Raw genomic sequence first — 26,125 nt, forward strand, 5'->3', positions numbered from 1 at the left:
AGCACACAAGTCTTCGCAGTTGGTGGGTTTGGGTGCTCCATGGGCTTCCTGCCCATCTGAAGGAGATGCTATTTACCCTCCTTGGCCTCCTTTTTGCTATTTTATAGCCCAAACACTGCCCCCCACTGCCAAACACATTGCCCCCATCTCCTTTTGGCCTCGGTGTGCAGCACAGATCTGGGGGGCTGGATGTGGCCCCAGTGTGGCAGGGGAAACACAACATGTACAGCTCTGCCGTGTTTCCTTAAGCAGAAATGAAAGCTCGGGAGGCTTTTTTAAAAAACTCTTTCTTTCTTCCCAGTATAATGAGTTTGCCGCTGCTGCTGCCTTAATTTGGAGTTAATATGTAATGTTTGTAACACAGCCAAGGAACGTAGCTGTACTTGAGGCAGATTATAAAAAGTATCTCATGCTAACACTGGTGTTTTAAAACTTATCCCTGTTCAAAGGTAACATGAATCTTTAAAACTAAAATCACTCATACTTACAGAACATAAACATGATAAACCAGTTTGGCACTGGCGCGTTTTTTTCTTTCCTTCCCTTAAGGAGGCTACACTACGTTTGTACTCACGGAGGAGGAACATTTTCCAGTGCACCGAGCTCACACTTTTTCTCTGCTCCCTTGCTGGCCCATCAGCATTCTTTTACAGTTCTAACATCTTTCTGCTGTTTATGCTTCTTGGCTACTATTGTCTGTAGCTTTTTACACGCTGAGGCCAGGTTCTCATCCTGATCTGGGATAACTCTACTTGTTGATTTAAAAGCAGCCACTTCAGATTTATACTGGCATTACCAAGACAAGAACCTGGTCATGAACCTTTCATCACAAACCCCAAATGCAAGCACCCTGTCTATGTCTATGAGAGTCATTTAGCTCAAAAGCATTTCTGTGTCATTTATCTTGACTGCAACAGGTAGCAATTTAACTGTCACTCCGCACATGCCAAATCCTCCTCGAGTGCATCTGCTCACCAGCTGATATCCTCCGTGGCAGAAAGGGGCCTGTTCAACTTGGTTTTTTCCTTTCTCAGGTGTCCCCTTCTGGACCCGGCCAGATAAGATGGAGAAGAAGCTGCTGGCAGTTCCTGCCGCCAACACGGTTCGCTTCCGATGCCCAGCGGGTGGAAACCCAACCCCTTCCATCTACTGGCTGAAAAACGGCAAGGAGTTCAAAGGGGAGCATAGGATTGGGGGCATTAAGGTAAGGACTTGCTTTGGATCGCAGTTTTGGTAGCAGTTTTCTACCAACTAGAAAATGGTATGTCACAGTGATTAACATTGGTAGATGTAAGAGTGCTGTCCTGACTGTGTGGAAACAAGGGTGGTTCCTGCACCCTTAGGGAATTGCCTGACACCAGAGTTTTAAAAAGGACTGGTGTCCTTTGGGATTGAATGCTAATTCCTTTTAAGTTTTTCTGTAGTGGTCATTAGGCGGGGTAGGTAGAAATGGGGCTGGGTTTATGGTTGCATTGTGAACAGTGATAAAAGTGCAGGAACAGAAATTTCTGTCCTAATTTCTAGAGATCAGCCCAGTGCACTGAGATGTGTTGGACCAAGCTGTAGTTACTTCCAGCTTTCAAGGAAAACCTATTCAGTGTCCTTTGAAGGTATAGGAAGGACCTCACCAAAGAGCTGGACACTCGTGCTGGTAGTCATTAACATTCTTGTGGTATAAATCACTGACCCTTGGTCAAGTGTTGGATTCCCTTGTAGCCAGAGTAATAGCATCTGCTCCTTGGCTGCTCCCTCCTTCCTTTCTACCATGAGGTGTTCTGGAAAATGCTCTGGCTCATGTTTATAGATGGAGCTCAGGGACACTAAACCCTACTGCAGCTGAACTGTTTAATTAGCCAGAAGTTTCTGTGCTACTGTATATGACAAATTACGGCAGGATTTTAAAAGGAAAATCAGTTTTCTTCAGATTTTTTTGTTGTTGTTATTGCTTAGGGTGACAGTAATACTCTTTTACTCTTTTTTTTTTTTTGGTTTTATTTGGGGAGAACAAAACTGGCAGCAGCTGATTATAACAAAGTCATCATAGCAGGAGGGACTCCCGAGCGACAATTTCTGTCAGCACTCTGCCATATTCTTGGGCTGCTGCTCAGGAGAGAAGGTGACTTATAGGAAAGTACTTGGAATAGCTGTGTGCTGATGCCTGCCACATCCATAGTGTTTTGAAGGGGCACCAGGCATGCAAAGCGTGCCGTGCTCCAGAAACCAGAGAAGGATTCAAAAAAGTCCTCCCTCCCCACAGTTTTGGGCTGTTTCTTTCCTGTTAGCTCAGACCTGTTCGTGAAAGAGCCTTTTGTGATTGCTTCAGTGAAGCCTTTGAAGCTCTCTCCTCAGTCCTGTCCCTGCTCCAGCCAGGATGAGGCTGAGAGCACGCTCAAGTTTAAATCTTCTGAAAAGGTACAGAGGGAAAAGAAGTGAGGAGTCAACTCCTGTGGGTAAACTGCTCTTCGGCAGATGACATGCACAAAGCACAAGCATCTTTTACTAATTGCAGGCTGTAAGGATCATCATGAAGTGTTTTTCAGGCTTGCGTGCGCCATTCCAACGGCTTTTTACTAAACTATGTGACATCAGCTGCACTAAATTATGCTTGCAGAATAAAATCTGAAGCTGAAAGCAATTCCCCTATCCACTTTCCAGGAGTTTTAATCTATCTTTGAGTTTAAATTGACACGTTTCATCCTCTGCAACATGGTAGTGAGTCTTTGGCATCGCTGTGCTTTGTTTCTCTAGGGACACCTTCCAGCAACAAGCCAATGCTTAAAAGAGCTTTTGAAGGCAATGTCAGGCCAATTACAGGAAGATTGGTTTAAGCTCTCTATCTGTCTAGGTGTAGTTCTTTGTCCCATTCTTAATATAAAGACATCTTTCTCTCTCTGTAATTTTCCTTCCTTTATTTGCTTGCTTTTGCTCATGAGCTGCAGTTAGATGTAAGTAGTCTAGTATAAATCTCATCCAGTATAAATATACTGATAGGTATCAGCTGAGATTTGAACCAGAAAAGGAGATTGAAAACCTGCTCGGTATCTCATGTATTTCAGATTTAAATTCCCTGTTACAACTTAACTTCATAACAGGATTAGGCAGCTTGAAAAGAATGGGCAATATCCAGATCTGGCAGAGTTTGGTTGGCTTACTTCATCTCGAGGTCTGGTCTTAACCCAGAAATCCCTGAGCTGGGAGTGTTCTCATTTGTTTTCAGTGTGTGGAAGAGTTTAAATGTTGATTGTGAGAAGTCTGTTGTCAGCAAATGAAAGCTGACCGCTCTTCCACGTCTGACACTTGCACATGGCATTTAGACCCCGTGTGACTGCTGGGTGTAAAGCCTGCAAGAGAGAAGGGTGAGTGTTGAAAACATGAAGGGCAGGCTAACCTAGTTTTGTTACAGTTCATCCTTAACTGGTAAAGAAAAGAAATTCATATGACTTATCATATGTAATTTCCCAAAGAGCATTAATGGTTAAATCCTTGTTGGAATCTCTAATATCGTAAGCCTGTGTGTGTTAAATGACCCTAGAAGGGAAGATTGAGGGGGAGGGGAGATGGAGGATTATCCCTTCCCCAGACCATTGCACTGACTTGCATACCAGTCTGGCAAACACAAGGTTCCAAGTGTGTCTGCAAATGTTTGTTTCACAAGGAGCCAAGAATGACAACACCAAATAAACCAGAGGGATTTCCAGTATCTCACCCACTTGATTAATGCCTACACTAAGTCACTTCATGTTTCTAGTACTCTTTCGAGTGCAGTGACTATCCTAACTGGGGAACAACCCATTTTATTATCCTTTAAGTCTAACTGTCAGTCTCAACCTTAAAAAAAACCAAATTTGTTGCTTCTCAAAGCGTTTCCAAACAAGTTCTGCCCCATAAGTCTGTGCCCCTGGGTTCTTCTCTCTGTTTGGAGTCCAAAGTCCCCATTACAAACCTGAGGAAGTTCTTTGAAAATGTCATATTAGTGTCTTTGAAAGTGCATCCTTAGTAAAACACCTAATTTGGACCTGACTTCATAATACAGGTCAGACTAGGGAGTCATCCATGTGTCTGGAGCCCCTTTTCCTTGAAGAAGCTCCTAGGGGTTCGAGATGCAAACACTTTGCAGTGCTGAAAAGTGGATTAAAAGAAGTCTTTAGACACAACTGTGAGACAAAGCCAGTATGGAAATGAGCCACTGATCAGCCACAAATTTGCATTGAAACTTCCGGGACAGTCTGGTATGTTCAGCTGTGAACTCGGGGTCCAGGCTCTCTGTTCTCAGCACTTCTCTTACCCTGTAACTGCCACACAGTTACAGAGATGCAGCAAATGGGAGGTTGCTTTACAAAAGGTGTGATGTTGGTTCTGCCCTGAGCTCCTTCATTTGTGCTGTCCTGGGCGGGCAGAGGTGCAGTCAGACCTGACCAGAGGTCTGCCACAGCTGAGATGTCTGTATGGACTGTTTAGCCCCAGCCTCCTGTCACCTATAACCTGAAATGAAAGGAAATGCTAGAATCAGTGCTCTCTGAGAAGTGGGGTGCTCAGCAGTGCTGTTTTCAGGGATGCTGAGATCTACAGAGCTCTGTTAAAATGACTTTTGCTTGCATATCATGCAACTAAGCTGTCTAGTCCTATGATTTTAAACCTTTTCTTTGCAAAATTCTGGCTTTGATTGTAACTTGGCCCTTTAAAGGGAAGCATGTGGATGCAATTTATGTGTAGCAAAAGAGGTTAAATGACTTCATATTTGAGTTCACCTGCTGCAGCAAGAAACCTCCAGGAGCAATTACACCCTTGTTTTTTCCATCAGCCCTTGACATATATAGCACAGTGCTGTTGTAATCTCCCGCTTCTGTGTCCTTGGGGTCACCTTCGAAATGTTTAATAAAGTTAAATGTTCTGCTTTGGGCGGCAGAAGGCATCAAATTAATATCCAGAGGTTTGGAGAGCTTTCGTACGCTATGCCCCCTGAAGTCATCTTTGTTACTGTTGGTTGCTTTCTGTATTAATTCAAGATTTGCTTTCTGTGTCTGTTATCTCCTTTATAATCGTTAGAGACAAACATTCTAGCTGAGATCACAGGGCAGCAGGTCAGGGTGGAGACATGGGTTGTGCTTTCCCTTCTGCTACTGGACAGCCACCAGTTCTTAACATGAGCCACATCTAGAAAACCCAACTAGTGTAGAACTCTGTGCCAAAATAGTAGAGCTGACCTAGCATTTTAGGGACCAGACTTGAGGCTGGACATGTTTTCTGCTGTTTCTTATAGGGAAATTAATGCAATGAACTGTTGCCTCTGCAGCACACACATTTTAAAATATATTATAGGTGGGGTGAGAAGTATGATTTTATTGTTCATAGTCTTCTTATGGGTTATATGTAGCAGTTGGTAAAGCTCTACAGCTGAGAGTACAATGTTTTGAGCTGACAGAGTGGCAGAGGGGACCAGCAGATTGGAGTTATCTTACCTGGTGCCTTCTGAAGTCGTTATTCTAATGAGAAGTGCCACGTTCAGCTGTCAGCTGGTTTCATTATTGTGATTAATGTGGAAACATAGAGAAGTCCCCACTGAAATCTCTGTATGTTACCTTGTGTTGCAAAATTTCTGCATTGGTCTTAATGCCTTTTCTCAGACTTTAATGACCCTTGTAATGGGTCCTTGTGATGTTCAGGCTTCTCTGGAGTCCATTCATGCTGGCCACGGGTGTCTGAGTGGTCTGCTGATGAGGGTACTTGACCACGAACTTGATGGTTTGTTTTCTTCCAGTTGCGACACCAGCAGTGGAGCCTGGTGATGGAGAGTGTTGTGCCGTCAGATCGAGGAAATTACACCTGTGTTGTGGAGAACAAATATGGAAACATTAGGCACACGTACCAGCTTGATGTATTAGGTGAGATTTCACTTTTTTCTCTCTACAACTGACCTGTGGTGGTGTTGAATAGCTTCATGGTAGGATATGGGAAGCAGGAGCTTAGTTTCTTTCTCAAAGTGCTGGATTGTGTGTCTTCTAAAACAAAAGCTTCTTTTTGGCCATTAATTCAGGCTCGGCTCTGTGATCAGTAAATTACTTAGCCAGTCTACAGAGGGGCCAGAAAAGGAATGGCAGGGCTGAAATGCCTCTTCTGTTCCGTGGTGGCTGCTTCTCTGTTTGGCTTGAGAAGCACTGGGTCAGGACACTTGTGGGGAACAAAACTCTTTTGCACCTTTTCTGCTAAAAAGCCAGAGGAGATAAAGGTTTCAGAGGAGAATACTGGCTGGAAGAAGGACAGTTAAAAGGATTTCGTCTCTTTTCTGTTTTTCAGAAAGGTCACCCCACCGACCCATCCTGCAAGCAGGGCTCCCTGCCAACCAGACCGTGGTGGTCGGGAGCAATGTGGAGTTTCACTGCAAGGTCTACAGTGATGCCCAGCCTCATATCCAGTGGCTGAAACACGTGGAAGTCAATGGCAGCAAGTATGGACCCGATGGGACCCCATATGTCACGGTGCTGAAGGTTGGTACATGCTCCTTCTTCTCACCCTCAGGGCAGTCCTTCTGTAAGTCTACACCATGGAACACTCCGCATTTTAGAGGGGATACAGCAAAAATGTCCTAAAATCGATGTTCCAAACTCTTCTGTTTGCCAGAGATAACACTACTACTGTAGTGGCAGAGATAAGCGAAGTAGCTGAAAGAGCTGAGGTAATTGTGAGAAATGCAGCATAATAAAAGAGCTGTCAGATTGCACTTGACCTAAAATTGTAAAAATAACCTTTTTTTACAGCTTCAATAGAGGTATTTTCAGGGCTTATTAAAATAAAAGTCTCCCAACTCAAACACATTCTTCCTTTTCCAAACAAACACACTGCAATGTGCACATACTAAATAATGCTGAAAAACCAGCACCTGAGAGCCAAGACAGTCTTGTTCCACCCACTAAAGTTTGTGGACATTGCTATGATCCATGCTCAGGAAACCTTTTTTTCTTAATTGAATAAAAACTCATGTAGAAAGACTTTGCTAAAATGCTTTCTTGAATGGGAACTTGCAGATTACAGCCAGTACAAAACCAGAGGGTCTGGTTTCCCTCAACTAATGTTAATATAAAAAGTAGGGAATAGAGAGTGACAAGCACATTGGACTTCAAAAATCTTTTTTCTTTTTAAATAATTAAAGACATCGTGTGTTAGTGTTTATTAAAATATATAGGGCTAAATGGAGTTTTTCTGGCTCTGTAGTTCATGCTGAAAGCAGATTTTATCTCTGCAGCTTCAAGCTGAGGTTGTCCTGTGTGTGGACATTCCCCATACTCATCCTGCTGCACACACCCTTCTTCTCTTTGCATGAAGTTTAAAAAAAAAACAAACACTTATCAGACAGTATCTACAAAACTGTAACTCAGCCAGATACATGATAATAAAAGCCAGAGACCCTGGAAATAATTACACAGATTGAAATAACAGATTGGTTGGAAGAAATGGTTGGAGACAGCTCTTCAGGACTGGCAACATGTGCTTCTCACAAGTTGATAAAACTTTTTATTTCTCGCCATCTCTCCAAATGTGTTTGAATTATGCATATTTGAATTTCCCCCTGGTTTCACAGCCCAGTACCAAGCTCTGAATAGCTGGTTGTGTCACATGCCATCTCGTATAGTCTCCGAGCTCCGTGTGTGGTCTCCCCGTGGGATAAAGTGCTACCTTTTGGAAGTTTGCAGGAGCCGCTGTGAACAGTGCCTTGTGTCACCAGCACAAGCTCCCATTTTGCCGTGGCAAAGAACATATAAATAGTCCGTATAAATAGTGTTTTAAAATTAAGTTGGAGCGGCACCGGGGTGGCTAGGTAATTAGAATTGCCAAATACCTTCTCTTCTGTGAGCGGCAAAGGCTCCGCATTCCTCGAAGGGGAGCGCAGGCAGGCGTTTGAAAGCACAAGTTTTGTTTGGTTTTATGTTTTTTTGCTGAATAGGACCAGCACACGTCTATTTACTACTTCTGGTTAATCAGGAATGCTTTGAATTGTATTAATGCCGGCATCAGCACTGGGGCACGGAGCATTTCCATTTTGGGATGCATCTTTTGTGAGCCAGTACTGGGCCTCCACAGAGCTGTGTCAGGCCCAGCTTTGCAGGGAGATTTTTTTTTTTTTTTTAACGTGTGTGTGCTTGTTTTTCATAAGTAAAGATCTGATAAAATGATCTCACTGTCATCTTGGGGGCAGTTCATTGGCTTTAGGGACTTGTTCCCCTCATGCCATGCAGTGCTGCTGCCTTGCCCCGGCATCCTGGCCGTGCTGCCAGAGCAGGGTGCTGTTAACAGCCCTCCCCTGCCCACTGCTGCCTTAGAACAGGCTCTCTCCTGCCCCATGCTGTGCTGCCTGCAGGGAGATAAGGCTTTTTTTATCAACCTGTCCTTCCCTTCTGCCTTCAGGAGATTTTGTGGAGTGTAGGAGCTGCTATGGGGCAGTTTATGTATGGGGAATATCCCAGTGTCCATCGCATGAGGGGGACAGAGTGGTACTTAGCACGTGAAATTCCCCTCCCACACACACACATATAAAGCGAGGGGGTCAAACCCCACCCCAGTCCAGATGGATAAGTTGAATGCTGTACTTTCAACCCATTTTTTAAACAGCTTGACAAAACCAAGCCATCACCTGCATCAGTTCCTGAAAGCCTGGGCTAATTTGTGATCAAAGAAAAACCCTTTTTCTTTGCAGAAGAGCACTAAATGCATTCCAGTTACAGGGGGGTGCTGGCAACACTGTGCCCAAGCTTTGTCAAAGGCTAAATTGTACATTCTGCATTGAAACATGCCCAGTTTAATTACAAACAAGGCAGCAACAGCAGGCAGGCACGTTTCCCTGCTAGTCAGGGCAGACAGACTTGCCAGCACGTAAGCTTCAGAGATGAGATCAGGTCAAAAACAGTGGTGTTTGTCATCAGACATGGACACTGGGGCTCCTCTAGTGCCTCCTCTGGGTTCAGTTAATAACCTATCAGAGCTGGCTGCCCTGATGATTTTAGTGGGCTGCAAGTCATATTGGCAGGGTCAGGCATCAAGACTGGGCTGGAGAGTGTAAGAACAAAACTGAGAAGAGAATTGCTTTATTTTCATTTCCAGAACTGAAGCTTCTTCTGAGGCCGCTTAAAACAGTTGTGCATTTTCAGCCAAAATAAAAACAACTGTTTGGTGTTTAGGGAAAAAACTGATGTGCTGTTGTGGCAGCATGGAAGAAGATAAATAAACCCCTTGCTTAAGAGTCTGAAGTTTGTTTGATTTATATGCACCACTTTATTTAGTAAAGAAGAGGCTCCTATAAGCAGTGGAAAAAATTACAGCTAATTTCTGAAAGGCAAAGTCAGCAGCGAGTTTCAGACCGCCACTGCTTATATTTTGTTTCCAAATTCTATTTTGGAATCTGATAATTGAAACAGTATTTGCTGAGCTTAGTTGCAAACACAAATCTCTGCTTAAGCCCTTTCTCTGGTGCTCCTGCTGCAGAGTTAATCGGAAACCGAGGAGATGGAGAAGGGGGAAACTGTTCTGTTTTAGAAAAGAAATCGCATGTGTGAAGGGAAGGGAGTTCACCTGCACGTGGTTTGGGGGCCAAATGCAATTCCTCTTCATCACTCAGGTCCTGGGTTAGGTGTCTCACCACAGGGTGAGCTGGGGATGTTGCCACAGCTGAAAAGAAACCTGCTGTGCACAGTCAATCCTAGCTGATGTAGGTGCGACGGAGGTATTGTTTGGTTTACTGAAGTTCAGGTTTCTGTCTATTCCTGCAGTCTTGGATCAGTAAAAACGCTGAAGCCGATGCTAACCTAAATCTGTTCAATGTGACAGAACAAGATGAAGGAGAATATCTGTGTAGAGCCAACAATTTCGTAGGCATAGCCGAAAAGCCATTTTGGCTCCACATTCGCAAACCAAAACCAGGTAAACCACAGACTCTGTCCCAAGGCCCTGGCAACTGCAAGAATGAGCTATAACATTTTTAAGAATCTAGTGATTAAAATTACTATTCATTTTGTATTATACCCTGTCAACTGACGCTGAATGGCTTTATCTTATTTTCTTGCTAATTTTTTTTTTATAAGAATGTAACGCCTATACAGCAATTGCCATGGAAAAATTCCCACAATAAAATGACTGTCAAATTTTGCTATCAACTCTTCATACTTCAATTCCTTTCCCTTCCTTACAATTGAGTGCTGATAACAGAATTGCATGTTAATGACCTGTGACATTCAAAGCTCTGAAAATCCAAGCTGTTTCGAATTTTTCACCCATTAAACTGATATTATCAGTTCTGTCCCTTGGAGAAGTAATGGAGAAATAAATATCAACATTGGCTCATGCAAGCAAACATGTTAACTAAAGAGCAGCAGCAATCTCGTGGGCTCTGGGGTTTGACTCCAGCCTGGAGGGTTTGGCTGCTGTGTTGTTCAGTGCCACTGCAGGAAAGTTCCTAACAGGCACCTTCTGGTTGTTGGCCAGATTATACTGCAGTATCGAGGGCTGTGTAATCAACATATGGCTCTTAGATACCCACTGAAGAAATTATAAAAAATTATAAAGCTCTATATTTTTTTATGAACCAAAATGTTTGTATATTCCTCTGATCAGCACTTGAATCTTTCCCCACTACATCTCCTCTCCTTCCTCCTTTCTTTCTGTCTTTCCTCTCTCTCTTCTTTCTTCGTCTTTCTTCCCCCACCTCTGTACTCATCCTACTAACCCAAAGTCAGTCATATTGTGGGGGCAATTTTTCATTTGGATGCTTTTGCTTGCATGCTTCTTTAGTGGGACAGAGTAAGAACCTGGTGAAGGGAACTTTTTTTTTTTTTTTTTGCTTTTGACTGCAGGTTGCAGAGGGGAATGAATAAATAAATGTGGAAGATGGGCCATTGGAAAAAAAAATAAAAAAAAAAGAACCACCTTAATCTGCTTTTGAAATTTGCCTGTGGTGTCCTCACACTTGCTGGGAATGTGGCTTGTTCTCTGTTTTCCCTCTTTCTATATGTGTGTGTTTTTTTTCCCCATAGACGGCAGGTGTTAACACAACGGATAAGGAGCTAGAGATTCTGTACTTGCGAAATGTTACTTTTGAGGATGCTGGGGAATATACTTGTCTCGCAGGGAATTCTATTGGGTTCTCACATCACTCTGCTTGGCTGACGGTGCTACCAGGTATTTCCTTCTGTGCTGGCTTCTCCTTCCCTCTCCAGGATGCCTTGATGTTTTGCTTTAGAAATGCCAAGTTCCCGCAGACCTCCTCTTGCTTGGAAGGAGGGGTGTTTTCCAGGGAGGGATTTTCTGCAGACCCTTGTTGCATACTCGCAGCTGACTCGTTTTACCCTGTATCTAAAAATTTAAATAATTGCAGTAAGGATATAAAATGCACAGGATTGTTTGTTTTTTAATCTAGATAACAGGGAGTTCACAGCCTCTTTGTTAGCAGACTATGAGGTGCCAAAATAAGGAGCTTTGTCTCCTTACACTGCCAGTGGGAGAAGGAAGCCTCCCCATCAGATGATCCAGGGCACCTAAATTGGACATGGATTGTGGATCATCTTATGAGGGATCCTTTCTGTCTGACCTCATATCTTAACCTAAAATTAGATGCATAAGTGTCTGGTGTGAGTACACCCTTCCCTGCCTGTAGCATTATTTCCACTTCACGGATGAGCAGGCCAAGATAGCGATCTCAAACAGAAGGTCAAGGAGAGTCATCTGCAGACAGAGCCCAGGAGTCCTGGCTCCCAGGGGCATTGCATGCTGCCTGCTGCAGCTGGGATCGATGAAAGCTGCAGTGGGCTTGAAACCCGAGCCCAGAGTGACCTCAATTTTGTGGTCCTTTCATGTGCAAAGCTCTTATTGACAATGAAGCCAGCACAGAATATGCAACAGAGGGATCTGCTCTCCAAAAGGGGGAATGAGGCTACGCTGCCCCTTCACCTGCCAAATCTGCCTCCAGCTACAGAGCAGGCTTGAGCATGGTCCAGAGGAGCACTAGCAATATTCATATTAAATCTCATATGTGCTGTGCCTTCCAGAGAGTGCAGAAACGGACCTGGAGTATGTTCAATAGACCCTTACGGAAATGGCATGCAAAATCCTGGACAGCCCACTCTGACTCACCCAGTCATAGACCACATTTGGGTCCATCTCACAACACATCCATCTCATGATGTGTTTAGGAACTGGGAACTTTGGCATTTCTAATCTTGACTTCATCTGTGCGGATGATTTGGATGTAATCGCTTTTACCGGGGCTTAAGAAGGTCTCCTCCATGCCCAACCCTGCAGCCGGTGGGATCTGCTGATCTTTCCTGTTCATTTGCCAGCTCTATAATAGCTGATCTGATCCTGTTTCTGCTTCTGACATTCACTGGATGAGAAATAATTTCCTTTGGTTAGAAGACTAACGTTTCTGTTATTTTGAAAGTCTCGCGATATTGTCTCAACCGACTGATGCTCTGTCTTTACAATGTATGAATTTACACCTCTTATTTTATCAAAGAGTCAGCAGGAGAAAACCCACCAAAAAACCCGAAGGAGAACTTTATTTTGAAGTCAGACGCAGCGAAGGACAGCCATCTGTGCAGCAGCAGGCCCCCACAGAGGGGGTACAGGATACAGCCTATCTGGGGAACCTCAGCTTGTAAACCCCTGTCCACGCTATGGGAGGAGGGATGTGGAACAGAGAGCAAGACAGTGTGAGCCAAGGCAGCAGAGCTGTGGCACCAACCGTAGTGCCTGATCCCAGGAGATCTGGTACCCCTTTCTCACAGGAAGGGATGGCTGTTTGGCAGGATCAGGCCTTCCACAGGCTGGTGCAGCCCCCACTGTCACCAGCAGCCCTTTCCCCCATGTCCCCCTGGACACAGCCATCCATGATCCGACACAGAGCCTGCTGCTGCCAGGGAAAGGCTCTTGCTGCTTGCTGAAGGGGCTGCTCAGCGGTGGGCACAGTCCATCAGTGAGCTGCCCACGCCGGCATGACTTCATTATAAAGTTTCCCACTGCTGACTGTTCCTCTGATGCCAGCATGCCTTTGTGGGACAGAAAACCAGTCCTACCGTGGCCCCTTTCTCTGGTCTACATGCCTGTCCTGAAAGGAACAAGGGGGAAAATACAGCTGAGCTTTGCTGGTCTCTAAAAAGTTTTGCTAGCAGGTAGCCACTGCTGATGGGCTCGTGCCATCATTTTCCTGGTTCACCCACCTCTCTGAACTAGACTTTCCAGCTTCTTCCCAGCAAAACTAAGTTTTCATTAAATAATCAAGCAGGTTGTTCTCTTGAGGCTTTTTCCCCTGTGTGGAGCCTTACTGCTATGTGCTCTTTGAGCCCCTTGGTCCCTCAGGGCAGGCACTGGTCCAGTGGAAGTCTTTGCTAGAGGATCTGAATCAGCAAAGTGAAGCAAACCCCAGTCCTGCAGCTTTTGCACATTCAGCTACATGGTGTGGATGTGTGGAGAAAGCACAGTCTGGGTCAGAGGGACAGCACAGATGTGTGAAGATGCCTTCAGCCTAGAGCAGTGGTTTTCAGTCTGTGGGCTGAAGATGCTTAAAAACCAAAGGGTTGCATCAAAGGGCAGTAAAATTACCCCAAAGAGGGCAAACTGAACTAATGGTTTAGCTACGGCTGCAGGCAGAAAACCACTGGCCTGGGAAAATCCCCTCACTGAGGTCACTCAGCAAATTGGCATAGCTGAGCAAGTCCTCCCCAAAGTTCTTTTTGCTGCATATGTGTGGTTGCCTGTGGGCAGCTGCCTGCCCTGTCCTGACTGCCATCTCTTGTCACCCTGCAGCCGAGGAGCTCATGGAAATGGATGATTCAGGCTCAGTGTACACTGGCATTCTCAGTTATGGCACTGGCTTTTTTTTCCTTCTTGTGGTGCTGGTCTTGGTGATTGTCTGGAGGATGAAAATGCCGAACAAAAAGGCCATGAACACCCCCACTGTACAGAAAGTCTCCAAATTTCCACTCAAGAGACAGGTAACAGAAAGTAGATACAAGATTCCTATTCCCCCCTATGGTATCCCTCTTTTTTTTTTTTTTTTTTTCTCTCCTCCTCTTTGAAATTTTCTCTCCAGGTGAGAAGTTCCACCAGGAAAACATTGCCCAAGAGGGACATAAGTTGGCTGCAGCCTAGAAGTGTAACCCCCTTTTATTCATTTCTGTGCCAGTGGAGTAGTGGCAGGTGGCAGCTGACTCTGGTTCATGAGCAGCCCCCAAGCAGCTGCATTGCTGCTGCCCTTGTCCAAGAGGGACTGGCAGTGCATCTGTGGGTGCCACAGAAAGCACATCTGGCAAGGGAACAGTTCAGTCAGTCCAGGCTCCCTGATGGAGCAGAGGTTAGAGGAGAAAGAGCATGTCTGATTGTGCTCATTCCTGCTTTCACAGAGGTCACTGGTGAACCCAGAGCAGTTCTCATGGAGGTGGCAGAGGGTCCTCTGTGCAGTTAGAGAAATTGCAGAGGGGCAGGAGCAAAAGACACCACGTGGAACCTCATAGTGAAGGATTTCAAGCTTTGGCTGCAAGCTCGTGGTGCCTGTTTACAGTGCCAGAATGGGAGAAGTCACTTCATAGCCTGTATGTGCTGTGGAGATGCACACAGAACAACTGAATGGATTAGACCTCCTGCTGCTGGAGGGCACTGGCTGATCTGTCCCTTGTTTCCACCAGCTAAAAAACCTGACCACAGGTGCCTAAATGAGTGCATTTCTGCGAGGGTGGGGGCATTTCCTGGTTAGAAATTTCCAGAAATATATCCACGGGCAAAGGGAGCTCAAACCTCCTCAGTGTTCCATCTCAGGCACTGCTTGCCCTTGGAATACAGTTGGCAATAACACTTCATTTGCTCTACCCAAGCAGGTGTCGCTGGAGTCCAACTCTTCCATGAATTCCAACACGCCCCTGGTCCGGATCACGCGTCTCTCCTCCAGCGATGGGCCAATGCTGGCCAACGTTTCTGAGCTGGAACTGCCTCCAGATCCCAAGTGGGAGTTGACACGTTCTCGGTCAGTCACACCCCCACGGGTCAGGGTCTCTGTGCCTGCTGGTGGTGTCGCCACTCCGGTACCCCCATAACGTGCCTGTTTGTTCCTCCCTGCAGCCTGACCTTGGGGAAGCCTCTTGGTGAGGGGTGTTTTGGCCAAGTGGTGATGGCAGAAGCGATTGGGATTGACAAGGACAAGCCCAACAAGGCCGTCACTGTTGCTGTCAAGATGTTAAAAGGTACGGGGAGTCCACAGAAGGCAGAACAGCATATTGTCTGGGGTTTCCTCTGTTTGCCTCTCTTTTAAGTCTTTTATACAAACAGATACAGTAGAAGAAAGCAAGAACAACCTTTCTTCCCCTTCACCCACATAGCCTGGGGGGCGAGGGCTGTCCTTGGGGAGCAGGTAAAAGTGCAAATCCCATCAGGAAGAGGGACTGGGAATTAACCCAGTTCTCTGCCAAGGGGTAATAGCATCCCTGAGAAGAAGGGGAACCCCCTTCACTTCTAGCCAGCCCTGTGAATCAGCCCACTCCTTGCTCCTCCCATAACCAGCGCTGCCTGTTCTACCAAAAGCTTATGCATCCATCTCAGATGGAGTTTGCAGAAATTTGATTGACAAACTCCTTCTTGAGGAACTTCATTGAAAAAACTTGGTCTCAAGCTCCTGAGAGGTTAAAAGGAGACCAAAAAATGGGGGGAGTCACTGGACATCTCTGGATAAGTCTCTGTTTCCCATCCTGCCCCCAGACACAGTAACCACAGACAACACAGGCAAAATCACCCTGAGGAGTTCAGCTGGAGCAAGCAGGGCAGGTGCTCCAGCAGTGAGCAGCCTGGGCTTGAGGTTACATGGGGTAACACTGTAAAAAAAAAGTAATATTTCTTAACAGAAAAGGATTTGTTTAATTTACATTTCCTTCAGTCCATTCTGAAGCTGGGTTTGCAAGTAGGAACATTTACATCTTTCCAAATCAAAGCATTCTTTTGGGAAGGTTTTCCCCCATTTTTCTACTTTTGCAGAAATGTTTTTCTACTTCTGTAGAAAATTTGCAGCTTTCTATACAAAAAATACAGTCCTTCCTGTAACCACTCTCCCAAGTTCTCACCTTTCACCATCATTTACTCTTTGCCCCTGGAGCTGAGGGAGGAAAACTACCAGAAAATCAGGTACCAGGTACCAAAACCTGACTTTTTTTCTGTAATACTTGCCAGGATGAAACAGAAGATGAAAGGCATTATTGATTTCCATATGAACATTTATCTTCACTTTTTTTTTTTTAAATTCTCATGGTAGTCGGTTTTATTTTGATTCCTTTTCCCAAAATAGAACAAAACCAAATACAGCCATATTTTGAGTATTGTTTCCACACCAAAGCCCCACATGGCTAAGCAGCAGTTGTAACTACTGTAAGTAGTAACTACTTCCCTAAACACTTATTTTCTTCATGACATTTTTTTTTTGCTTTCCTCTCCTACCTTCTCCAGATGACGCCACAGACAAGGACCTTTCCGACCTGGTCTCTGAGATGGAAATGATGAAAATGATTGGAAAGCACAAAAACATTATTAACCTCCTCGGTGCCTGCACACAGGATGGTACGTAGCAGAGCAGCCCAGTGCTCACAGGGTCATGGGAGGCTCAGGTTTGGCTGTCCCCACTGTGTAATTACTCGCTGGCTGCCCAAAATACCCCAGATGAGATTTTGGTGGTCAGCTCTTCCTCTGCTGGACGCTGACATGCCCTTCTTTGCAGGACCACTCTATGTGTTGGTGGAATATGCATCAAAGGGGAATTTGCGGGAATACCTCAGGGCACGTCGCCCGCCTGGCATGGACTATTCCTTTGACACCTGCAAGCTGCCCGAGGAGCAACTGACATTTAAGGACCTGGTTTCCTGCGCCTACCAGGTGGCACGGGGCATGGAGTACTTGGCATCTCAGAAAGTGAGTTGAGAAACATCGTTTGGTAGAAGCTTCTATCAAAGCCACGTGTTCAAAGGCAGGCAATGCTGTGTGTGGGGGTGACAACCTCAGGCAAAGCACTGCAGGCTTCTCCATTTAGAGACCAGACTTTTCTCTATGAAGTATCTTGGGGTTTTTGCTGGAGGCTTCAACTATATGCGGAAGACCCTGTGTGCTGGCTGCATTCATGAGCCACGCAGCTGTACAGCCCTCGCTGTCACCTGCAGGATGATTAGCATCCCAAAAACGCCTACAAAACGCAAGCAACCCAGTCCTTGATTCCTTTCCTCACCAGTTCAACCTCTACCACTTGTAGGGGTAACTGAGCTGTGCAGTTTTGAGGCTTGGACAGCAGTGGTCAGGGTGAGTGTCACGCCCAGTTTTGGGCTTCCACTTTGGGAGATGTCAGGTTGGACAGCAGTGGCAAGCTGAGCACAGCCCTGTTCCCCTCACCTCCCTTCTGAGATCGCTAAACAGGCAGAGCACTCACAGGGAAGCTGAAATCCTGAGTGCAGCTCATGTGTTTGCAGCTGTCATGAGCACGTGTAGGCTCAGTGGGAGCAGAGCTGGCAGTGGATTTGGCTCCATGCATGGCTGTGCCCAGGATGCTCCCAGGGGAGCACTTTGCTGGTGCTGAGCCAGCTGCTGCATTTGCTTACATCATGCCTTGGGATTAGTCCTGATTTACCCTGACATCAGCAAGTGGAGAATCAGGCTTTGGTTCACCAAGATAACACCGGCCGGTGTGGCCTTTCTGTGGGCAAGGGAGCATTGTGGTGAGAGCAAGTTCAGTATCAGGTGTCAGATATGTTTGTCCTCTGCCTGCAGTTCAGGGTGGACGGCTCATGGTGGCTTTAAACTCCCTTTCTGCACAGTGCTTGCTGATTTAGCTTCTTTGTCAGCTGACAGCTGTGATGTTGGGGGTTGGACTAAGTGAGTTTTAAAAGTCCCTTCCAACCCAAACCATTTCATGATTTGATGTATTTTGGATGTATTGGGGATATCTGAATGCAAGGATTTTTTTCCCCCTCGAACATCAGCCTGCACTCCTCCTCCTGGAGGAGGCAACACTGAAAGAAAGCTTCACACCCCAGTAAGCGCCCATAGAAGGGGAGAGTTGGCTTTCTGATCTGTGCATCCCCTTTGGAGAGAAAAGGGCGCGTGCGTGGCTGTGTGAGCGCTGGGGCTGCTGATGAGGTGTTGCTAAGAGGTGGTTCCCACTGAGCATGCATGATGGGGCGGTGACACAGAAAGCCAGGAGTTTAAGCAGTGCCCACAGCTTTATGAGCTCGGGAGTCAATGAAACGGCAGCTCATAAACCACACGGTGCTGCTGGTTCCAGGCGCGAGCAGCTAACGAGCCCTTATTTATTGACTTGCTCACCTTTCACAGTGCATTCATCGCGACTTGGCGGCCAGGAACGTGTTAGTCACCGAAGATAATGTGATGAAAATAGCTGATTTTGGCCTCGCTAGAGACGTTCACAACATTGACTATTACAAGAAAACCACCAATGTAAGTATAGAGCTGCCGAGCACAGGCAGTTCTCCTTCTGGCGGGGAGCTCGGTCATCCCTGCAGCAAGTGGCCCTTGTCCCACACCTCCCTTTCTAGAGGGGCTTAGGAGGAAGAAATCTGATGGGGACCTCACCTAGTGAGGGACTGTAGATAGACTGGTCCAAGGAGTCTATACACCATCTGTTTTCTTCCTGACAGATCCTGCTCCTGCCAGCAGCGGGTTGTGAGGTCTCAGCTCTGGCCGGAAAGCTTTTAGACTAAGAGAAATGGAAGTTTCTCCCATAGGGGAATGGAGCCTTTTCAAGTCTGCTCCACTACTGTTCCTTAAAGTCCCAAGGAGTCAACTTCTGTCTCACCAGAGCCCTTGATAGAGGAACATTACTTGTTCTATATCTGGAGCACCCAGTTTTCATGCATTTTTCTTTTTTTTTTACATTCAAGTTCCTTGACTCCCCTGCCAAGAGTGAGAAGATGGTCCAGGCAGTCCTTGAAAGCCCACTATGCCCATACTCATCCCCTCCAGTAGTATATCAGAAATCTTTCTTAATTGCCAGGATTTCTTAATCATAAACTAATAACAATTCTTGGGAATTTTAATCATAGATCAGAGGGATTTTCCCTGTTTGAGCTGTGCTGAACAGCTGAAAGCATAATCCCATTTGTGTATCCTGCGTGTGTCCCATTGCTAGTTGTCTCCCTCAGGCAGTAGGTCAGAGGAGGACAAAGTTCCCCTATAGCCAAATTATGGCTCAAACACGAAACAGTCCTTTCTGACTCCCTCCAGGGGCCAAGCAAAGCCCCAGAGAATTATGATTAATCTTTCTCATTTCATATTTATGATGTGACAGCCTGTGTTTATGACCCTGATGTAGGATGGGATCAGAACTCCCTCTTTTAGCCTCCAGCAGGATCAGGATTTCTTTCTTAGAGGATCTGGCCCCTGCCTTCACTCTTTAGGAGTTCCCTTCAAGTTGAGCCTGAGCTGGGTTTGGACTTGAAATCAGCTGTTTCTTCCAACCAAAGAGAGAGAAAGTGTTGTCCCATGCTCTGCATCCATGAGCAGTGGATGCTGTTCCCATGCAAAGATTTGGATGCACTGATACGTTAAACCTGCCTTGGCAGTGAAATACAGTCCTTGACAGAGAGCATTTACTGCAAAGATTGTCAGTGAAGATCTAGGGATCAAATGCTCTAATCTGTTTATATGTGGCCATTGCTGCTTTGCCCAGTGACCGGGAAGGCAGATGTGGTTGTTAATGAAAATGTTTCAAACTGGATTAGAAAAGAAGATTCAGATGGTGCCGTTGTGGCTGGGGAAATATGCTGATGGGATGTTCCCATTGTCTTCCTAATTACAGGGTCGGCTGCCTGTGAAATGGATGGCTCCAGAAGCCTTGTTTGACCGGGTCTATACTCACCAGAGCGATGTGTAAGCAAACCTACACTTTTAAAAAAAAAAAACACAAAATGACAGGGAAATCGACACCTATAGTATCTTACAGACAAACATAACTGCTGAGCATGACCTGGGGCGCCTGAGGATGCAAAAACACAGGAATCAGTTCCAAGCTGCATCTTCGCACACGTGGTTTTATTTTGCCGTTATCTGGTTGCTTTCATCTGCGGATCTCTAGTGAGCTGCTGAAAAATTATTGGAAAGCAGGCAGGCATTTCTTGTCCAGCTTATAGATGAGGTGATTCATCTGGCAGTTGGAAAAATGTTGTACTAAAAAAAAAAACAAACCTCCCTAAAAAAAAAAAAAAAAAAAAAAAAAAATCACCATCCTCCACGCTTTGCCCCAGAGAGTTAATGCTTCAGTCAAGTATGTGGAATGAGCTTGAAATGCTCTGTCTGCTGTTAGAATTGATCAGAGAGTATTCAGCAAATATATCCCCAGATTAATTTTGCCACTTTTATTTCCTGTATTTTTCCTAATCCTGTCTAGTTTTTCAGTGCCTCTGCACAGTAAGCAAGAAGCAGAGACTGCCTTTCATGTAAATCGGTATTACATCTGAATTTTGCAAGGGCTGAAGCAGCTCCACATGCACACTGGAATTTTTATTGCAATATTTGGTCAATAATGGCATTTTTACAGTAAGGCTTCCTGCTCCCCAAAGCTCACTGCTTGCAGTTGCACAAACGCATCTTTTCTCTTTCTGTAGTTTTCCCATACTTTGGCTTTTATTGATCTTAAATCATAGTTTCCATGCTTAGGTAATGCTGCAGAAGGCATGGCAGATAAATCAGAGCTAGAGAACGGGAGAGGCAGTGTGCATGAAAGCGAAACAGAGACAGATAATCCCTGTTTTTAAAAAGAAAATGAAGAAGGCAGAAGATATTTTTGAAAAAGAGGACTTTTAACCAGAGCACAGCTGCAGGACTGGAGTGTGTAACATTAGTGCTCCGCTGATTTTTGTTGGGGTATTTTTCTCCCGGCTTGGCCAGTGAAATGAGTGTTGTAACAAGCAAGTTTTGGTATCAGCTTGCACAATTAGTGGCCTGTGGTTCCAAGCCTGCAATTCAGTGAAGCCGTGCATGAATAATTTGATTTGTTCCATTCAGTGGAGCTGGTGGAAGACCTAACAAAGAGCTGGGGGTGATAGATGGGCTGTCACCTATCTGATTAAATGCTCATTTCAATTTCAGACTTGGTGCCTGGGATTTCTTTGCTATTGAGTTGGATCAGCAGAGATCTCCAAGTAACTAGTAAAAATGGCCTAGGCAATTAGTCATGCTATTGATGACTTTGTTAGCTATGCATGGCTGCACAGAAATAAAGCCAAGCCAGGGGGAAAGGGATATGGGGGGATGCCTGGAAAAAAAAAACTCATTGAATTTTAAAGATCTTTCTTTGGTTTCCAGCTGGTCCTTTGGAGTGCTACTATGGGAGATCTTCACTTTGGGAGGGTCTCCATACCCGGGAATTCCTGTTGAGGAACTCTTCAAGCTCTTGAAGGAAGGCCATCGGATGGACAAACCTGCAAACTGCACCCATGATTTGTGAGTGTGTGGTGGGGGCTGAGCTCGCACCACTCCCCTTTCCCTCAATGGCCAAATACTGTCCCAGGCTGTTTGACCTGTGGTTTGAGCTGTTGGGACATCCCCACTGCAAAATCGTGCATCCATCTCCAGGTAGACTTACCCATCCCAACTCATTTTGTCTCAGCCCATGACTACTGAGCAGCGTACGGCGCCTGCCCTCGTTTGGCGGGCAGTGGTTGGGGGTGTAGCCCTGGTGTGTCACCCTCAGGACAGGTCCTCCTCCTGCTTGGAGAGCACAGTCATGCATGAGATGATTGCTAATGAGGATCACAGCTCCACAAAGCACTCCTCTTCCCCCCAGCCGGCCACGCACCAAGGCCACCATGACTGGCGTTGCGTTGGCCTTTTCTCTCAGGCGATTTTGGGGTGACCAAGGTGACCGTCTCTTCTCACGCAGGTACATGATCATGCGGGAGTGCTGGCACGCCGTCCCGTCGCAGCGACCCACCTTCAAGCAGCTGGTGGAAGACCTGGACAGGGTCCTCACCGTGACGTCCACCGATGTGAGTGTGGCGGGGCGGGGGCGGGAAGGGGTCGCTCGGTCCCCGGCGTGGGGCACCTGCTGACGGGTCTGTCACCCTGGCAGGAGTACCTGGACCTCTCGGTGCCCTTCGAGCAGTACTCGCCGGCCGGCCAGGACACCCACAGCACCTGCTCCTCAGGGGACGACTCGGTCTTTGCACATGACCTGCTGCCCGACGAGCCCTGCCTGCCCAAGCATCCCCCCTGCAACGGCGTCATCCGGACGTGAGGACCCCCTGGCGCGGACAGACGGATGGACGGGCGGACAGACAGAGTGCCCACAGAGGCGCGAGTGTGGGGCACCGAGGGTGAAACCGTAGTGAAGGATCTTCCAGGGGAACTGCGTGATGGTGCCCGGAGATTTGTGTTGTTGTTGACAAGCTGTTCAGGGTAACAAAAAAAAAAAAGAGAAAAAAAGAAAAAAAAAATTAACTTTTTTTATGAATTTTTTTTTTTTTTACATTTTTTTTTTCTCCCTATTGCTGTATGAAAAGTCAAGAAGCACTGTTTGGCCTGAAGGAACTAATCTCTTGCCGAGATGATCTATCCTAGATGATTTTTTTTTTTTGTTGCTGTTTACTTTTCATTTTTGGGGGTTTTTACCTTTACTACGCAGAATGTTGAACCTGGGGGGTGCTGACCTCCCAGCCTCCGCGCTTGCGTTTCGAGTGCCAGAGTAACCGTTCTGTGCCTGCAATACAAAGAAGAGAAAAAAAACAGAAATCTTCCTTTAAAAAAAAAAAAAACAAACAGAAAACACACGCACGCAAAAAAGTGTAAAGAATGTGGAAATTCTTGGCTTATGCAATCTGTACATGAACCTTTTTGGTGGAGCTGAAAAGCCACGTTGCCTGCAGGGATTCATATATTTATAAAAATATCTATATTTTTGTTGTCGTCGTTTTTATAGCTTCATGATCGTACTACCCAGCTACATAGAAGGAATCCTTTTTGGAAGAAGGAAGAAGAAAAAAAAGCAAAATTAAGTAAAATGCAAATTGTCACGGAGAAATGAAAATAAAAAATAATAAAGAGAGACGGTCAAGTCACCTGAAGTGTCAGCGCTTTGGCCCTTGCACTGGGCTGGGAGTGATGGGGCCGTGCCAAGGCAGGAGCAGACCTCAGGGATGGGCAGAGACCCCGTGGGGGTCCCTGGGGAAGAGAGCACCACCCATCTGAGAGCGGCGGGGTGCCCTGAGACCTGGCTCCTGGGTGCCCACACAGCATCTCAAGTCACATCCTGACCTCTGAGAACAGCCATTTTTTCGGGGGGAAAAGAAAAAAAATCTCGCTTTCGGGGTTTGCCTGTTTTTGCTTGCCAAGGGTGAGGGGGGGGGAGCAGCTCCTCCAGCCACCCCTCGATGCCAGCGGTTTGGCTCCATCTACGTGCAGTGACTCGGAGAAAGATGTTACGGGTACCTGTAGGCAAGAGCCTTTAACTTATATCAAAAAGGTTTATTCCAGAGAATCTGTGTATATATCTATAAATATATCATGTATATATATATAAATAAATATATTAAAAAAAAAGAGAATGTATAATACTAATGCAACATAAAGCAGTACTGAGAGAGAGTCTCAAAATACGAGCATTGCAATCTAGGATATACTGGTCTGGGCAAAAGAAAAGATGTTTTTGATTGTTTTATATCTTCACAGTTTTGTTTTAAAAATTGTACCTTAACGTGTATATTTGTAAAGTTATTTATAGACATTAACATATCTGTTCATTGGTTTAAATAGCATAGAGTTACTGTAAACTTTTAAGTTTCACCGAGCTTAAGGGTGTTTTTTTTAACTTATTAAAAGTGGAGAAAAAATATATTAATCAAGTTTTTCCTTTGTGTTTATGGGAAATATTGAAAGAATGTATAGATGTACAGTCCTTTAACAAATTACATTTAATGTTATAAATATATATATGTATTCATTAAAAAAATATTAGTTTATCCTGGATTGCAGTGAGCAAAGGTAAGTTTATTTTTCAATACATCACCAGTGGTTAAAACCAAACAAATAGCAACAGAGAGATGATTTTTACATATTTCAGAAAAACAAGGCCAAGAATTCTTCCATCAGTTTAACCACTGTGCATTAAGGGGGTGTCGGTGTTTATTTTTCTATTTTCAAATGAAGGTATTCTTTGTGGTCGATTTAATAACAAGTGTGCAGCAAAGTGAAATGTTGACTTTGGATGATGTGGGGTAGGGTTTTTTTTTCTCCCCCTTTGCCAGTGCTGTTGTATTTTGGGTTTCAGAAATGCCATGTGAGCAGAATAGTGACACTGTTTGGAGGAGAGCTGCTGCAGCTGCGTATTTCTTTCTCATTTAACACGTTGGAAAATACCAGTGACGCCTGATATTTGGTGTTTAAAGTGCTGTGCTGTTTTGTTCATGAATGCCAGATAGCTGTTTAAAAGCACGGGACTGAACTAAGGAATGTTAGCACAGATCAGGCTGACATGACAATGGGGAAAGGTTTTGGCTGAGGATTTTTTGTGGGTGGGGTGGTTTTTTTTGTCCAGAAGACTTTATGTACTACCACAAAGAGGCAAAGCAAATTGCATCCTGAATTCTTTCTTTCCATTTTTCTCTGGTGCATATTACATATCAATGTTACAGAATAACAGGATGACAGCATCTCATTTTAAGATTTTTTTTTTCTTCTTAGAGCCACGAAATCCTTATCCTAAAATAAATAATTTATAGTTTGAGGTTACTTCGATGGAAGTTTAAGAAGGTAGATTTCTATAGATTTTTGTTTTGTTGGAATAAAAAGAAAAGAATTTTTTGGTATTTTCTTACAAATGTCTGCTAATTGTGTACATTCCAAGTACTCGAAGCATCGAGTTTTCCTGTACTGAAAAAAGAAAATGTACAAAACTGTGCATGATTTAAATGTTACTAGATATTATAAAATATATATAATTTATTGAGTTTTTACAAGATGTATCTGTTGTAGACTTGTTGACTTTAACATTTCTTATTCAATGCTTATATAGTTTTATAGCCTGGACTATTATCTTTAAAAGCTTAAAAAAAGTTTTAAAATTCCAATTTTGTTACATTTTATACTGTTGATGTTACAATCCACAGGTTTGCATAGCGTGATTTTTGCAATGAGCAACTCTGTTCAGTTTATTTTAATACTGTATTTCTGTGCCTGACAGCTGTAGCTGTCAAAGGTGTGAGATGAACACTAAATAAAACTATTCTGCTTTTGTTAACATGGGAAACTTACTTCTACCCCCCAGAAAACCCCCAAACTAATAAATAAGTTGTTAAATTTCGGGATTTACACCCAGTTGTGAGGGTCCTTTGCAAAACCAGGTCTTCCAGGCACTGGGATTTGTAGTTCCAGGAGGGTTTAATTTTTATAGTACTGCTTTGCAAGTCCTGGCTCGCACAGGCTTTGAATTCATAAGTTTATAGCAATTTTGATTGAAGGACAGTGAGTTGAAGGACTCACTATTTGCTAGTGAGTACATTTATAGCCACACAAGCCATTGTGTGCACAGAGGTGTTAACCCCTGCTCTCATATGGAATTAAGCACATAGCAGTAGTAAAAGGGCAGGAATTGCTCATTAAAGCTCCCAGTGGGAGATTTCTCCCAGCCCACTGAGACAGGCACGAGGGACCTCATCCTGCCTGACTCTCAAGGAGCAAGGAGTGACCAAGTTTGGCTTTGGATTCAGGCTCAGGAAATCCTGGCTCAGACAGTAGCTGACGATGCAGGGGGATGTTGCAGCTTGGGAAGTGTTGGGCCAATCCTACCAGCACTTTCATATAATATTAACGGATTCCTACAAGTGACCCCGTTGAACTGCATCCCATGCACCTTGATTTTCACATGCAGATTTGTCTACCTACGTATAGCCTGCCTACAGGAGCAAGCACTTGTGTTTTAAGTAGCTGGGCGTGGAATGGCGTGCATCCAAGTCTGTGGCACTGGGACTGGCACCACCACTGTTACATCCTAATAGAATTTAAAAAGTTAAATAAAAAGATTACATGGGATTTAGGTCATTTCCCTGCTACTGTTAGAAAAAAAAACACATTCTTTTAGTACCACTAAGATGCACTGCAGTGTGGGAGGAGTCTT

The 26,125-nt window shown here is 44.9% G+C and overlaps 1 protein-coding gene across 5 annotated transcripts in view; it reads left to right on the forward strand.

Annotated features, from left to right (window-relative positions):
* Positions 1-25,249, forward strand: part of FGFR3 (fibroblast growth factor receptor 3) — a 55,898-nt gene extending 30,649 nt beyond the window's left edge. The window contains exons 4-17 of one of the 5 annotated variants that reach the window (XM_027891990.1): positions 1,035-1,204; positions 5,759-5,882; positions 6,295-6,485; positions 9,759-9,909; positions 13,786-13,979; positions 14,853-14,998; positions 15,094-15,215; positions 16,465-16,575; positions 16,733-16,923; positions 18,334-18,456; positions 19,817-19,887; positions 21,322-21,459; positions 21,899-22,004; positions 22,088-25,249. In XM_027891990.1, coding sequence (XP_027747791.1) covers positions 1,035-1,204; positions 5,759-5,882; positions 6,295-6,485; positions 9,759-9,909; positions 13,786-13,979; positions 14,853-14,998; positions 15,094-15,215; positions 16,465-16,575; positions 16,733-16,923; positions 18,334-18,456; positions 19,817-19,887; positions 21,322-21,459; positions 21,899-22,004; positions 22,088-22,252 — 2,003 coding nt within the window. In that variant the 3' untranslated portion in view covers positions 22,253-25,249. Of the gene's footprint in view, positions 1-1,034; positions 1,205-5,758; positions 5,883-6,294; positions 6,486-9,758; positions 9,910-11,018; positions 11,164-13,785; positions 13,980-14,849; positions 14,999-15,093; positions 15,216-16,464; positions 16,576-16,732; positions 16,924-18,333; positions 18,457-19,816; positions 19,888-21,321; positions 21,460-21,898; positions 22,005-22,087 lie in introns of all 5 variants that reach the window. The other 4 variants (XM_027891991.1, XM_027891992.1, XM_027891993.1 and 1 more) reach the window with 4 other exon arrangements.
* The last annotated feature ends 876 nt before the right edge of the window (positions 25,250-26,125 follow it).

Source organism: Empidonax traillii, unplaced genomic scaffold, assembly GCF_003031625.1.
Source record: "Empidonax traillii isolate 1590-97213 ecotype Southwest subspecies unplaced genomic scaffold, ASM303162v1 scaffold337:size667617, whole genome shotgun sequence".
NCBI classification, from domain to species: Eukaryota; Metazoa; Chordata; class Aves; order Passeriformes; family Tyrannidae; genus Empidonax; species Empidonax traillii.